General features: G+C 42.5%; 1 protein-coding gene across 2 annotated transcripts; it reads right to left on the bottom strand.

The window, feature by feature from the left end:
• Positions 1-475: 475 nt before the first annotated feature.
• On the bottom strand, positions 476-14,323 carry LOC311123242 (uncharacterized protein). Of its 2 annotated transcripts, XM_084158156.1 has the most exons (8): positions 13,825-14,314; positions 8,033-8,235; positions 7,251-7,355; positions 7,077-7,169; positions 4,089-4,199; positions 3,821-3,944; positions 2,286-3,260; positions 476-2,139 (listed from the first exon to the last, which is right to left on the bottom strand). In XM_084158156.1, exons 1-8 carry the CDS (start codon positions 14,162-14,164, stop codon positions 731-733), a joined length of 3,360 nt encoding a protein of 1,119 aa, XP_084014282.1. In that variant the 5' UTR covers positions 14,165-14,314; the 3' UTR covers positions 476-730. The 2 variants fall into 2 exon arrangements, with proteins under 2 accessions (XP_084014282.1, XP_084014283.1); XM_084158157.1 differs by lacking the exons at positions 476-2,139; positions 2,286-3,260; positions 3,821-3,944 and having other exon boundaries at positions 4,107-4,847; positions 13,825-14,323.
• Between the last annotated feature and the right edge of the window lie 1,917 nt (positions 14,324-16,240).

Genomic DNA, 16,240 nt, shown 5'->3' with positions numbered 1-16,240 from the left:
GCGGAGTTAGTGCCTACAAAAAGACGCCAATACTATTTATCTCTATTCAGGAAGTGTCATCATTTCTTTGGTGGGAAAACAACGGAACAAACCTAAATAAATATAACACTGTTTTATCTATTTTTCCCATGTTGTTATTCTATATGTCCCACTCACATTCCTCAAAATGTTAAAAAGTTTGATAGAGAAGTTAAAATCCTGTTCAAGTGTTCACCATTATGCTACCTCTATCGTGCTCCCTTACAGAGCTATGGCTAATTTAGGTTCCACATTTCCACCTTTATGTTCGACCCTATTAGGATTATGTACCTAACAGGTTGGAAAATGCACCTAAACATTTAAGTGCCTGAGCTTGACCAATATGTTTTTCTGAAAGTCAAACATGTCCTTTTTCTGATAGAATAAAACCATTTTTTCCCTAAAGATATAAAGGAATGACCTAACTAACAACTCAAATAAACAGATTCTATGCCCATAACTTTAAAATACAATTTAATAACAGTCACATACATAATAAGTCCTTGTTTAGGTTAATTTCTTTTTACAAAATTCATAACTGTAACAAAAAATAACATAGGCTACTACTCCATTGTTTATATTGTTGTCACTTTGTAAACAAATGCTTTTTCTTAGCTTCATATTATTATTTGATGGTATGCACATGTTAAGAGTGTGGATCAAAGGAACAGGCCCAGTTCTGTCACAGTCAGGAAACCACTTATTATTATAATTATGTGTTATGTAGGGGACTTGTGTGCCTATATGAACACCTCTTGGTTTGTTGGTGTACCCTCAAATGCCCTTTACGGTTGAAAGCCATGCCACATACTTGACATTTGAACGGCTTCTCTCCAGTATGGATGAGCATATGTCGTTTTCTATCTTTGCTGACATAAAAGCGTTTATCACACACGGTGCATGGATACGGCCGCTCCCCTGTGTGCGTCCGCCGATGCATCTGCAGATGACACTTCTGCTTAAAACTTCTTTCACATTCTGGGCACTTGAATGGCCGTTCTCCAGTGTGTGTCCGGGTGTGTAACCTCAATTCAACTGTAGATTTGAAACCCTTCCCGCAGAGATCACAGAGGAATGGTCTTTCGCCAGTGTGCATTAACATATGCCTTCTTAACCATACCAACCGAAAAAACTTCTTACCACAGTCTGGGCAGACGAAAGCAGCATCTTTGTGATTTAACATGTGTTGTTTCAATAGCTCTTTTCTCTTGAAACTTTTCCCACAATGGGAGCAGGTGTGGAGTTCTCCCTCAACATGAATCTTAGAGTGTTCTTCCAGGGTTTTTGCATCCCGGAAACCTTTTCCACACTCAACACAGAGGTACGGTTTTTCCCCTGTGTGAATTCTCTCATGAACAGTCAGCTTATCGAGTGATAAGAATGATCGCTGGCACACAGAGCATTGGTAAGGCGTGGACTCATTTCTTTGATGTAAGCGCAGCTCAGTTAATGAAACAAAAGTCTTCTGACAAGAAGGGCAGGGGAATGGTCCCGTAAATTGATGAGTACGACTGTAGTGGCTCTTCAGGTCCATGCACCGAGAAAATATCTCTTCACAAAAGGAGCACTTGAAGATGTCAGGGCACTTGTTGCGGGTCGAGTTCAGTCTGACAACGTTTTCATTTGACCCTAGCTCCCTCCTTTTTTTGAAGACTTCACTTGAAGGACAACCTCTTTTTTTACTCCTGTCTTTCCCAAAACCCTTCATACACAGAGGACACTTATAAAGGCTTTTTCCTTTGTGAAATACAATACGACGATCTTTCAACACATATTGAAATTCAAAAGTCTTATGGCATAGATGGCATGTTTTGGGATCACTACTTGCATTACTGGACTGTCCTGAGATCCTGTCCTTTCCATGCTGGTGTTCATTGGCCTCCTGTTGGTTCATCATCTCATCACACTCATTCTGCTGATGTTTTTGTAAGTCGTCCTGATGTTCAAAGCCTTCCCCACACTGGGTGCACTGGTGAGGGCTCTGCTCAGTGTGAGTTCTCATGTGTGTTGTCAAATCTTTTGCTTCAACAAAACTCTTCCCACATAAGGAGCATATTTTGGCACGTTTGCTTCTTTTAGAAGACTGCCCTGTGGTATGGGAAACAGGACGAGGAGCACCACCTGGTGTTGAGAGGAGAGAAGTACCATTGTTAAAGGATACAGAGGATACAGTCACTCACCCCTAACTTGAGACTCGGAATACATTTTCTACACAGATCCATAAATTAATATATTGTTTTAAGTAATATATCAAATGTTTTACTCACCTGTCATCAGAAGGGTTTCATCAAGTGGTGTCAACAGCACTACGGGCTGAAGGTCCAAATCTGACTTGTCTTCAACCATCTGTTCGCAACGGTGGGATATTCTTCTGATTTTCATTCTGCTGTGACATTGAGGGCTGTGAAAAGCCTCATCCAATTTCCTCCCTTCTGTTTGCTCTCCGGTGAGTGTCTTGTGTGTCTCTTTTCTGGAAGCCATTTCCTCATGTAGATTCTCTAACTTGACATCCACAGAAGGCCCTTCATCCTGATCTGAGGACTTGACTTCTGCAACTGAAACCTTGCCAGTTTCCTTAGACTCAGGAAACTGGATATCAGTTGTATCAGGTGTGGCGGCAAGAAATGTGTGCAGTTCAGAAAAGAATGGACAGGTCACTCGGCCACTACTGCTTGGGTTCCTCAGTGTTTGTCTGTAGCTGAACTTCATGTCCTTTATCTTTGTTTGACACTGCTTCCAAGTCCTTTTGACGCCAAGGTCCTTCATCTGCTTTGAAATTTCGCTATACACATGTTTTTTTCTATAACTTCGTTCCATCTCCTGAAGAATCTGTTTGTTTGACCATACAGAGATTAGCGCTTCTGTTTCCTTTGGGGACCAGGTCCCTCCGACATTGTCGGCTGTTGTCAATGACGTTGAGGACATGTCTTCTCCATCTACAATCTCTACCTGTAAAACATCATAAGCCAACTGATGTTGCAGTCTCTCCTCATAGTTGTTCTCTCCCCATTCCTCTGTCCTTCTATCTATCATTTCCACTGCCATCTTAACCGTGTCCAAACTCATCCCCCGCTCCTTCTCTGCATTATCTTGCTCTATCAAAGTGTCCCTTTCATTTCTGGGTGCACATGTGGCTATAGACTGGCTATGTGAGCGTGCTTCATCAATGTCCATTTCCACCCTCTCTGAGAGCGTTTGAGACAGTGAAGAGAGGATGCGATCATCGGCACAAGAAGAATGAGCTGAAACAGTGGAAAAGAGAGAACAATAAAATGTTTTCTTCTCGTAAATGCTACATATTTTTTTAAACCTTTAAATTCCTTATTATACCCATTGATTCTTGAAGAATATAACTCAGAAATGTCCCATGAGCTTAGTTCAACTGTCGTACCCCATCAGAACTAAATATAAGCTTGTTTTACTCCATTGTTTGTAAACAACATAATTGTAAAACACTGTATAGCCTCAAAACATGGTTAAAACTATAATGTTGGTATCATGGATGGTCAGTCCTTGCATCCATAACTCTGTTCAGAAATATGAGCGATTAAATCTTTCCAGCACTATCCCTCAGGTCTTTACCAAATCGATATCTTGAAAATAGAAACAGAGCGTAAATTCACCCATAGCCCTCGCTGCTTATGCCCAGGTTTCCTTTCAAACAATGGGAGAATCTCTGCAAAAGTTACACGTCCAGTGTAGCAGGCCTGTTTAGTCTCTTGCAGGTGGTTACAAACATGGTTTAAATGTAATACAACTTTTATTTTCCACTGGATGAAAACAGAGCTGTAAAAAAGCCTACCATTAGTGAACAAATGGTCATGGCATCTGTGGTGCTGGAGAAGGGTCTTCAAAGGCTGAGGTTGAGTCACAGACTGTGCACACTCCTTCAGCATAGAGGGGGCAGGTCTGAGCCATGATGCAGTCTGAGAAGGGGAGGTGTTTTTAAATATGCAACAAATCCAATTGACCAAATCGCAACAGTAAGCTATGGTAGACTCAGCAATATGACAACATCAATTCAAATAGGCCAAGGCTGCCACTATTGTCTCTTCCCAAATTGCACCTACCTGTTGAAATGTTGGTGTTGGAAGCAGCTTCTCCAGCCTGGAGAGGAACTCCCACATCAGAGTCTGCAGTGCTGTGTCATACATGGGGCCGAATTCTTCTGGAAAAACTTCCTAGAAGACACATTGCATTTGAGTGGTGTACAACAGATTAAATGAATGCATTCTTAATTGAGTGAGGCATCCTATTGACACCGAGTGGCTTTGTCGTAGCCGGCCGCGATCGGGAGACCCATGGGGCGGCGCACAATTGGCCCAGCGTCGTCCAGGGTAGGGGAGGGAATGGCCGGCAGGGATGTAGCTCAGTTGGTAGAGCATGGCGTTTGCAACGCCAGGGTTGTGGGTTTGATTCCCACGGGGGGCCAGTATGAAAAAAAGTAAAATCAAAATCAAAATAAATAATGTATGCACTCACTAACTGTAAGTCGCTCTGGATAAGAGCGTCTGCTAAATTACTAAAAATGTTTTTTATTTTTTTATTAGTACAGTGCATTCTGAAAGTATTCAGACCCCTTCCCCACATTTTGTTACGTTACAGCCTTATTCTAAAATTGATTAAATAAAACATTTTCCTCATCAATCTACACACAATACCACATTATGACAAAACGAAAACAGGTTTTTGGAAAATTTGGAAAAACAGAAATACCTTATTTACAGAAGTATTCAGACCCTTTGCTATGAGACTCGAAATTGAGTTCAGGTGCATCCTGTTTCCATTGATCATCCTTGAGCTGTTTCTACAACTTGATTGTAGTCCACCTGTGGTAAATTCAATTGATTGGACATTTGGAAAGGCACACACCGGTCTATATAAGGTCCCACAGTTGACAGTGCATGTCAGAAAAAACAAAGCCATGAGGTCAAAGGAATTGTCCGTAGAGCTTCAAGACAGGACTATGTCGAGACACAGATCTGGGGAAGGGTACCAACAAATTGATGCTGCATTGAAGGTCCCCAAGAACACAGTGGCCTCCATCATTCATAAATGGAAGAAGTCTGGAACCACCAAGACTCTTCCTAGAGCTGGCCGCCCGGGCCAAACTGAGCAATCGAGGGAGAAGGGCCTTGGTCAGGGAGGTGACCAAGAACCCGATGGTCACTCTGACAGAGCTCCAGAGTTCCTCTGTGGAGATGGGGGACCTTCCAGAAGGACAACCATCTCTGCAGCACTCCACCAATCAGTCCTTTATGGTAGAGTGGCCAGACGGCCCGCTTGGAGTTTGCCAAAAAGCACCTAAAGGACCCTCAGACCATGAGAAACAAGATTCTCTGGTCTGATGAAACCAAGATTGAACTCTTTGGCCTGAATGTCAAGCGTCATGTCTGGAGGAAACCTGGCACCATCCCTACGGTGAAGCATGGTGGTGGCAAAACCTGCTCCAGAGCGCTCAGGACCTCAGACTGGGGCGAAGGTTCACCTTCCAACAGGACAACAACCCTAAGCACACAGCAAAGACAACGCAGGAGTGGCTTCGGGACAAGTCCTCTGTAGCTCAATTGGTAGAGCATAGCGATTGTAACGCCAGTGTAGTGGGTTCGATCCCCGGGACCACCCATACGTAAAAATGTATGCACACGTGACTGTAAGTTGCTTTGGATAAAAATGTCTGCTAAATGGCATATTATTATTATTAAGTCTCTGAATGTCCTTGTGTGGCCCAGCCACAGCCCAGAGTTGAACCCGATCGAACATCTCTGGAGAGACCTGAAAGAGATTGAGAGGATCTGCAGAGAAGAATGGGAGAAAGTTCCCAAATACAGGTGTGCCAAGCTTGTAGCATCATACCCAAGAAGACTCAAGGCTGTAATCGCTGCCAAAGGTGCTTCAACAAAGTACTGAGTAAAGGGTCTGAATACTTATGTAAATGTAATATTTCAGATGTAATTTATACATATGCAACATTTTCTAAAAACCTGTTTTTGCTTTGTCAAGGGGTCTGAATACTTTCCGAATGCACTGTAGCTATACATCAACTCAATATTAGCTAATGCATACAAGTTGAGGTCCAGTAGTACTGATGTGTCAGTTATGAGGATTTCAAAGGAATATCATTTTTGGTATTTTATTAGGATCCCCATTAGCTGTTGCGAAAGCAGCAGCTACTCTTCCTGGGGTCCACACAAAACATGACATAATACAGAACATTAATAGACAAGAACAGCTCAAGGACAGAACTACATATATTTAAAAATGGCACACATAGCCTACATATCAGTACACACACAAAATATCTAGGTCAAATAGGGGAGAGGCGTTGTGCCGTGAGGTGTTGCTTTATCTGTTTTTTTTAAACCAGGTTTGCTGTTCATTTAAGCAATATGAGATGGAAGGGAGTTCCATGCAATAATGGCTCTATATAATACTGTACGCTTTCTTGAATTTGTTCTGTATTTGGGGACTTTGAAAAGACCACTGGTGGCATGTCTGGTGGGGTAACTGTGTTTGTGTCAGAGCTGTGTGTAAGATGACTATGCAAACTATTTGGAATTTTCAACACATTAATGCTTCTTATAAAAAGAAGAAGTGATGCAGTCAGTCTCTCCTCAACTCTTAGCCAAGAGAGACTGGCATGCATACTATTAATATTAGCCCTCTGATTACAATGAAGAGCAAGACATGCCACTGTTCTGGGCCAGCTGCAGCTTAACTAGGTATGTATTTGTAGCACTTGACCATATGACTGGACAGTAATCAAGATAAGACAAAACTAGAACCTGCAGGACTTGCTTTTTGGAGTGTGGTGTCAAAAAAGCAGAGCATCTCTTTATTATGGACATACCTCTCCCCATCTTTACAACCATTGAATCTATATGTTTTGACCATGACAGTTTACAATCTAAGGTACCACCAAGTTATTTAGTCTCCTCAACTTGTTCAACAGCCACACCATTCAGAATGAGGACCAGATTGTGCACACACACACTGCTGTTCAGTTTACCTCCTTGATTTAAATGTCAGTTTAGCAGAAATATTGTTCTCACACCAACCTGGAAGAAGTGTTCCCTCTCAATTGGGTCATCTAGAAGAGTTTGGACAAGTTCCAAGAAGTTTGACTCTGATGCCTCGACCTCTGTATCTATCTACAGCAAGTATACATAACACAGTTAGTAAATGAACCTAGCCAGCAGAGTTACAAGTCTTGATCACCGAGTGGCACTCACCTCCCGTTCTCTATGAGTGATGATGCAGGTCCTCATCTTGCTCAGGTGTGGCTGGATGGTCTCCAGGTCAGCTGAATGATCAGAGCGACACAACTCCAGAACCAGCTGTCAACAACAAACAGGTAACACAAACATTTTGGATACAAACCAATCTGGCAGTGAGTATGGTATAGGAACGTTATAGTAGGAGGTATTTACTATAAAGTACAGCCAAAGCCTGTATTAAGGGAAGCCATGTCACTCCCTCGCCATATTGGCTACGCCCAAAGGGCGCTTATTTGCATTGAGAAGACCATAGCTGTTTGGATATCATGGGCATCTAACGTGAGAGCTAAATATAAACTAATTCGACGTCAAAACAATACGGCATAGAAAACTTCTGTTTAGTGTCTTGCAACAATTAATGTTGTCATTTGATAATAAAACGTTTCACTTTTGGCTAAATAATGCACTTTATCTGACTAGTCCTTCTCCTGCACCTATCCATCCAGACCTTGACAACAGAGGGCGTGATCAGAGTGTGCAGCTAATATGATTGGCCATGTGGGACTAGCGCAACCTGCCCCACCTCCTGCAAAACCCATTGTAAATCAGTTATATGGCATAGCTCCACTTAGTACCAAAAACATGGTATAGTTGTAGGGGCCCTTACTGTAGAGGCTGAAACAATGATCATGGTGTGTGAAATATAACATCAAACATCAATTTCAGTCTGTAGGGAATTTTGACAACACAATGTCACCCAACTTTCTACCTCAATCATACCCCTCTTAATTTCTCACCTGTGCTCGCAGCCCCATGATGAGTTGGACTTTCTCTCTGTAACTCATCAGATCAGGGATTATCTCCAACACAGTGGTTACAAACTCCTCCACCAACCCGTAGTCCATTGTGTCTCTCCGCTGAACAACTTGCCACAGAGCTGCAGACACCAGCCGCAGTGGAGGAACCAAAAGACGCAGAGACGACAGAGGAAGAGGACGACCTAGTAGGAAAGAAAATCTTTGGTTCTGTTCCAGGTCACACTTTTTGAAATTGCAGTATACAGATGATCAGATCTCACACGTAATGGTGATGTTTTGTTACTGGGTAGCTAAATGTGGGTGGCAGTAGCCTAGAGATTGACCATCTACTGGACATGTTATGTAGCCTAACTACTTCTACACTTTCATAGTGAAACAGACTTGAGCCTACATGAATATAGGTAACTAAGATTTTTTTAAACTAGAGCCTGCATTTCACAAGTAAGCACATGCCTTTATTTGACACTTCTCAATATAACAACTGACCACATACTGTACCTACAGTGCCTTCGGAAAGTATTCCAACCCCTTGACTTTTTCCAAATGTTGTTACGTTACAGCCTTATTCTAAAATTGATTAATTTTTTTTAAATCAAAACTCCTCCACAATCTACACATAATACCCAATATAAACAAAGAGAAAACAGTTTAGAAATGTTAGCAAATTTATTACAAATAAAAAACTGATTTACATTAGTAATCAGACCCTTTGCTATGAGACTCGAAATTGAGCTCAAGTGCATCCTGTTTCCATTGATCACCCTTGAGATGTTTCTACAACTTGATTGGAGTCCACCTGTGGTATATTATATTGATTGGACATGATTTGGAAAGGCATACACCTGTCTATATAAAGTACCACAGTTGACAGTGCATGTCAGAGCAAAAACCAAGCCATGAGGCGAAGGAATTGTCCGTAGAGCTCCGAGACAGGATTGTGTCGAGGCACATATCTGGGGAAGGGTACCAAAAAATGTCTGCAACATTGAAGGTCCCCAAGAACACAGCGGCCTCCATTATTCTTAAATGGAAGAAGTTTGGAACCACCAAGACTCTTCCTAGAGCTGGCCGCCTGGCCAAACTGAGCAATCGGGGGAGAAGGGCCTTGGTCAGGGAGGTGACCAAGAACCGATGGTCACTCTGACAGAGCTCCAGAGTTCCTCTGTGGAGATGGGAGAACCTTCCAGAAGGACAACCATCTCTGCAGCACTCCACCAATCAGGCCTTTATGGTAGAGTGACCAGACGGAAGCCACTCCTCAGTAAAAGGCACATGACAGCCTGCTTGGAGTTTGCCAAAAGGCACCTAAAGACTCTCAGACCATGAGAAACAAGATTCTCTGGTATGATGAATCCAAGATTGAAGTCTTTGGTCAGGATCGAGGGAAAGATGAACGGAGCAAAGTACAGAGAGATCTTTGATGAAAACCTGCTCCAGAGCACTGAGGACCTCCGACTGGGGTGAAGGTTCACCTTCCAACAGGACAACGACCCTAAGCATACTGCCAAGACAACGCAGGAGTGGATTCTATGAATCTATGAGTCTATGAATGTCCTTGAGTGGCCCAACCAGAGCCCAGACTTGAACCCGATCGAACATCTCTGGAGAGAGCTGAAAATAGCTGTGCAGCGACATTCCCCATCCAACCTGACAGAGCTTGAGAGGCTCTGCAGAGAAGAATGGGAGAAACTCCCCAAATACAGGCGTGCCAAGCTTGTAGCGTCATACCAAGAAGACTTTAGTCTGTAATCGCTGCCAAAGGTGCTTCAACAAAGTACTGAGTAAAGGGTCTGAATACTTATGTAAATGTGATATCAGTTTTTTATTTTGAATAAATTAGCAACATTTTCTAAAAACCTGTTTTTGCTTTGTCATTATGGGGTATTGTGTGTAGATTGATGAGGGAATTTTTTTAATCAATTTTAGAATAAGGTTGTAACGTAACAAAATGTGGAAAAAGTCAAGGGTCTGAATACTTTCCAACGGCACTGTATACTGCAGTCAATTTAACATAATGAAGCTTTGGTTTTAAGATGTAAGAAAGTTTTTTAAACCTCCCCACCTTAGTTTCATTGAAAATATCATGCTTGTGGTGCCTTTCAACTTTCTAAATCCATCCTGAATCCACCCTTCCAGTGGGATCAAGTTTATCGGCATCAAAACAATCCTAATCATAGCCTTTGCGTTTTTCAAAACGCAAAAACAACATTTAACCCTGAATAAAAGGTCAGATTGGATTATCAAATACGAATCCCTATTCCGAGGATCAGATTCAACATTTTCTGTTTTGAAATACCCAACATTTAATTCAATCTGATTTCTGAAACTGAAGTTTTGAAAAAGCGGGCCCTGCTGTTGTGTTCTTGAGCAACTGCTCTCAATCCAGAGGCGCTGCACCCTGTGCCAAGGCCCAGTGCAGTCAAAAAAATTGATTTTCCTATGTTTTATATACTGAAGAAAAATATAAAACGCAACATGTAAAGTGTGGGTCCCATGTTTCATGAGCTGAAAGAAACACAATGCCACAGATGTCTCAAGTTTTGAGGGAGCATGCAATTGGCATGCTGACTGCAGGAATGTCCACCAGAGCTGTTGCAAGAGAATTGAATGTTACCATAAGCCACCTCCAACTTCATTTTAGAGAATTTGGCAGTACTTCCAACCGGCCTCACAACCGCAGACCACGTGTAACCACGCCAGCCCAGGACCTCCACATCCGTGTCTTCTTCACCTGCGGGATCGTCTGAGACCAGCCACCCAGACAGCTGATGAAACTGAGGAGTACTTTTGTCTGTAATAAAGCCCTTTTGTGGGGAAAAACTCATTCTGATTGGCTGGGCCTGGATCCCCAGTCATGTGAAATACATAGATTAGGGCCTATTTCTTTTTTTTCGACTGATTTCCTTATATGAACTCTAACTCAGTAAAATTGTTGCATGTTGCATTTATATTTTTGTTCAGTATATATACACTGAATAAACCAAACATTAGGAACACCTTCCTAATATTGGTGGACCATTCTTGATACACAAGGAAAAAGGTTAAGTGTGAAAAACCCAGCAGCGTTGCAGTTCTTGACACAAACCGGTGTGCCTGGCACCTACTAGCATACCCCGTTCAATGGCACTTAAATCTTTTGTCTTGCCCATTCACCCTCTGAATGGCCCACATACACAATCCATGTCTCAATTGTCTCAAAGCTTAAACAAAAAAAGTGCATTAAACAAGTGACATCATTAAGCATTCACCTGGTCAGTCTATGTCATGGAAAGAGCAGGTGTTCTTAATGTTTAATTTCCACACTATGAGGTTGGAATAATACTGCGACGGGTCACTCAACCAAGACTGCTCTGCTCTGTGTCACGGAGGCTCTCCGCACTGCCAAAGCTGACTCTCTCTCCTCTGTTCTCATCCTCCTAGATCTATCCGCTGACTTCGACACTGTGAACCACCAGATCCTCCTCTCCACCCTCTCAGGGCTGAGCGTCTCAGGCTCTGCACACTCTCCGATTGCATCCTATATGGCAGACCGCTTCTACCAGGTGACCAGGGCTTGGTTCTAGGCCCTCTCCTCTTCTCTCTATACACCAAGTCACTCGGCTCCATCATATCCTCACATGGTCTCTCCTATCATTGCTATGCGGATGACACTACTTTTTTCTTTCCCCCCTTCTGACACCCAGGTGGCGACACGCATCTCTGCGTGCCTGGCAGATATCTCAGCTTGGATGTCGGCCACCGACCTCAATCTCAACAAGACGGAGCTGCTCTTCCTCCTGGGGAAGGCCTCTTCAAGACCACTCCATCACGGTTGACAACTCCACAGTGTCCCCCTCCCAGAGTGCAAAGAACTTGGACAACACCCTGTCATTCTCTGCAAACATCAAAGCAGTAACTTGCTCCTGCAGGTTCATGCTCTACAACATCCGTAGAGTACTACCCTACCTCACACAGGAAGCGATGCAGGTCCTAATCCAGGCACTTGTTATCTCCCATCTGGACTACTGCAACTCGCTGTTGGCTGGGCTCCCCGCTTGTGCCATCAAACCCCTGCAACTTATCCAGAACGCTGCAGCCCGCCTGGTGTTTAACCTTCCCAAGTTCTCCCATGTCACCCCGCTCCTCCGCACACTCCACTGGCTTCCAGACGACGCTCGCATCCACTACAACACCATGATACTTGCCTACGGAGCAGCAAGAGGAACTGCCCCTCCCTAACTTCAGGGTATGCTCAAACTTTACACCCCAACCCGAGCACTCCGTTCAGCCACCTCTGGTCTCTTGGCCCTCCCACCCCTACTGGAGTGCAGCTCCCGCTGTGTCCTGGCCAGGGTTTCTGTTAGGAAAATGTGGCGCCGGACATTTGACTGGCAGCATTTTAATTTACCGGACATTTAAGAAATGTGCCACACCTATATGCATTGGTTGCGTTAAATGATTAGGGCGTCGACCCACTGTTCTCAGAATGACAGAAATTGATTGTAGAGTTGTGACTGTCAGTGAAAAGCAGAGACCCAGCCAGGCATATTGCATTATTTAAAAATACAATCGCGGAAAAACTCTTTGGAAAACAAATGGCTTTTATTGCTGTAAAGAGATGACAATGAAAAGACTCCAATCTGTCTTTTAGTTATGAAAATCCTCAACTTAATTGAGCTGAAAAGTAGCCTTATCTTATTGGTACCAGCGGAGAACATCGGCTATATCCTCAGTGAGTGTGCATATTCACCGTCTTTTTCATTGGGTCAGTGCCACTTTTGTTTGCTTTTCGACAATACATTTCCACCTCCAGGTTAGATGTACCTCATATTGTATTTGTTTCTCGCCTTTTCACAGGCCTAATATGGATCAGACAGTCGTTTTTATTGATCTGTTTGTCAGTGTCAGCAGAGTAGGCTACCCTGTAGTATTTGTTGTATTAAAAAAGATTCTGCTAATTTCACCAGTCACATAAAGTGTAGTAGAATTCTATGAAATTTCAATCAAATAATTGGCTAAAATGCATTATTTTGCAATGGGGGGCAAAAGCCGGCTATTACCGGCTAATGGAAACCCTAGTCCTGGCACCCCAATGATGGAACCAGCTTCCCCCTGAAGCTAGGACAGCAGAGTCCCTGCCCATCTTCCGAAACTCTTTGAAGAGGTAGGGTTTCAAATGTTATTTTAAATAATCCCACAGCACCCTCTCCCACCTTAGTTTGATATATTTCCCCCCTTACTAGCTCTGAACTTGCTGATAGCTACTTTGAGGGAAAAAACTGTGCATTCAGAAAGTATATTTGGTAGTGAGTGGAAACGCCAAGCAGATGCTCAACATTTACATATCTGGTCAAATATCTGTCTCGTTGTTCCATCTGTGGTAAGGTACTTAATGGTTACCCAGAAATGATTTGATATTTAGATTTTTTTAAACGGCTGCGTTGGACCCTTAACGTGTGCGTCTGGGGTGTTGGGAAAGGCTGCGGACGAATTTCCATTCTAACCAATGGACATGTATTTTCTATGCTATAAAACGATCAAAAACCAACTAGCTATGTTCCATCATCATTACGCCAGAAATACTGGCCTAAATTGTGACATTGCTCACACACTTTAATTCAGACACGTACACAGCGATAATACAACTCTTGAAGATCTTGAGAAATATAAAATAATATTACTCCTTATTTTAGCCGTATCTATTTTTTTTTTGTCATTGCTATCCATAGTTCAAGAAAATAATTAGCTATGATGGTGTGCCACTGAAAACTACACATTTAACCTTTGCTTACCTTCCGCATCGCCAGTTTCCTTGGACTCCGTCATATCAGGCATGGCAGCGAGAAATTCGTCCAGTTCAGAAAAGAATGGACAGGTCGTTCGGTCACTATTGCATGGGTCTCTGCGTGTTTGTCCGTATCTATACTTCAAGGCCTTCATTTTATTTTGGCACTGGTTCCACGTCCGTTTGACACCAAGGTCATTTAGCCGCTCCGAAATTTCCCTGTAAACATGTTTGTTTCTACACGTTTGCTCCATTTTCAGAAGAATCTGTTCGTCTGACCATACCGAGATCAGCGCCTTTGTCTCCTCCGGGGACCATAGCCATCCGACATCGTCTGCCAATGCCATTGTCGATAATGTTGATCTAGTTTTGTTGATAGTAGCCTACAGCAGCTAGTAAGTTAGATAGTACATGGTTAATATATGAGTGGTAAGAGCTAAATTCAATACCTTTGGTCGACCAAACAAAGTGGTGGGCTAGTTCCAAGCATGACGTCATCTACAAGGAACTATGGTCGAGTTCCAGGTGGTCTTCTTTGAAGTCGTCCTGCGTAACTGAATATTGCTATATCGAAAGATGTTAGGAAATAGAACGAAAGGAATTCAAACTAACTTGCCGAAGGACAGCATTTGATGACCGTTTCTCTGTAAAACAGCCCAGTAGATGTTATCAATACAATCAAATTAAAAGCACATCAATCATAGTAAATGTATTCTATAGAACAGGTGATGTCTGACATAATTCCGTATTCCACATTACAGAGAAACACTTCTGCTCTACATTTTGTTTATTATGTACTTTGAAAAAAGCTTTGAAAACTTATCTGAAGGAGTGCCTTTCGAAAACCTTGACACAGAGGTGCGTCACTGGGGCCGAGCTCCCTGCCATCCAGGACCTCTATATCAGGCGGTGTCAGAGGGAGGCCCGAAAAATTGCCAGACTCCACCCATGCCAAAGACTGTTCACTCTGCTACCTTCCGGCACATAGCCGCAGGAAGTAGGGGTGCTGAGGGTGCTGCAGTAGTGCACTGGGCCTTTACTAGTCCTGTATTAGCAGACCTATATAGTAATCTGTAGTGTAGGCAACAACAAAAAATTGCAGCACCACCAAACTACTTCCTGCGGCTATGGTCCCGGAGCATCGGCTCTTGGCGCCAACAGGCTCCAAGACAACTTCTATCCAAGATGACTTCTAATCCCAAGCCATAACTCCAATTTGTAAGTCGCTCTGGATAAGAGGGTCTGATAAATGATGTAAATGTAAATAATACTGCTAAATAGCCATACTGCTATATAGTCAATTAATGGTACCCATACTATCTGCACTGCCTATCTTGCACTGACCCTATGGACACTCACTAGACTATATATACACACTACATTGACACTCCCACACACATTCACACACTACATATGCACACACAAACACACATTACACTAATTTGCTGCTGCTACTCTGTTCTTTATTTTACTCGTATTATCATCTATCCTGATGCCTAGTCACTTTACCCTGCCTTCATGTACATATCTACCTCGTACCTCACTGCACATCGATCTGGAACTGGTGCTCCCTGTTTATAGCTCCATTCTTGTGTAGAATTGGAGGAGCCTAATGGGAGGGACATGTAACCTGATATATAGCTATTATTGGCAGGGCAAACTCTCTTTGTTATTGGTCTATTAACTTATACCATCTGGTGATGTCGCCAGGTGGTCCAAACCCCCTGCCTTGCAAAACAACCAGAAATTTCAGGCGGCCTTTTTAAAAAGCTCTTACACTAAAAGGGCATTATCATAATTTTCACAATTTCAGTATTATTCCAACCTCATAGTGTAAAAACATATACAGTATATATAAATCACAGGAAAATCATGTTTTGGACTGCACTGGCCCTTTAAGAGGATCAACAGACCTTATGGTCACTTAGCTGAGATTCTTTATCAGGTGTGCCTTTGCTTGAGAATATGAGTTAAACTCTGAAAATCTAAATGTGGTCAAGAAGTGTCAAAACCGTACATGTATAATTTCTCAATTATATACACATTCGGATATTCTGGATTGTATTATATGATTTTCGGATTGTGTATCTGTTGATTTGGAAAAGTGGAAAATACGCAGAAATTGCCAAACCTGAAACGGTCAATACTGATACAAAACCGGTTAATATTGATACAGAATTGTATTTTGTTGCGGTAGTGACACTTTTGATATTAACAAACGGTTGTATTGTTGTATACAGTGCATTCGGAAAGTATTCAGAACCCTTGACTTTTTCCACATTTTGTTACGTTAGTCTTATTCTAAAATTGATTAAATTGTTTATTTCTCCTCATATATCTACACACACAACACCCCATAATGATGAAGCGAAAACAGGTTTTTAGAAATTGTTGCAAATGTATAAAAAACGGTGGTCGATGGT

Source organism: Coregonus lavaretus, assembly GCF_964263955.1.
Source record: "Coregonus lavaretus genome assembly, chromosome: 3".
NCBI lineage: Eukaryota > Metazoa > Chordata > Actinopteri > Salmoniformes > Salmonidae > Coregonus > Coregonus lavaretus.
This window is presented reverse-complemented; position numbering and strand designations above follow the sequence as displayed.

Excerpts from the sequence above, each read along its gene's own strand:
- LOC311123242 (XM_084158156.1), bottom strand. The coding sequence starts at position 14,164 with ATGGCATTGGCAGACGATGTCGGATGGCTATGGTCCCCGGAGGAGACA. Across the intron at positions 7,356-8,032 it reads TCATGGGGCTGCGAGCACAG|CTGGTTCTGGAGTTGTGTCG; the intron begins GTGAGAAATTAA and ends TGTTGTTGACAG. Across the intron at positions 2,140-2,285 it reads TGAAACCCTTCTGATGACAG|GTGGTGCTCCTCGTCCTGTT; the intron begins GTGAGTAAAACA and ends TCTCAACACCAG.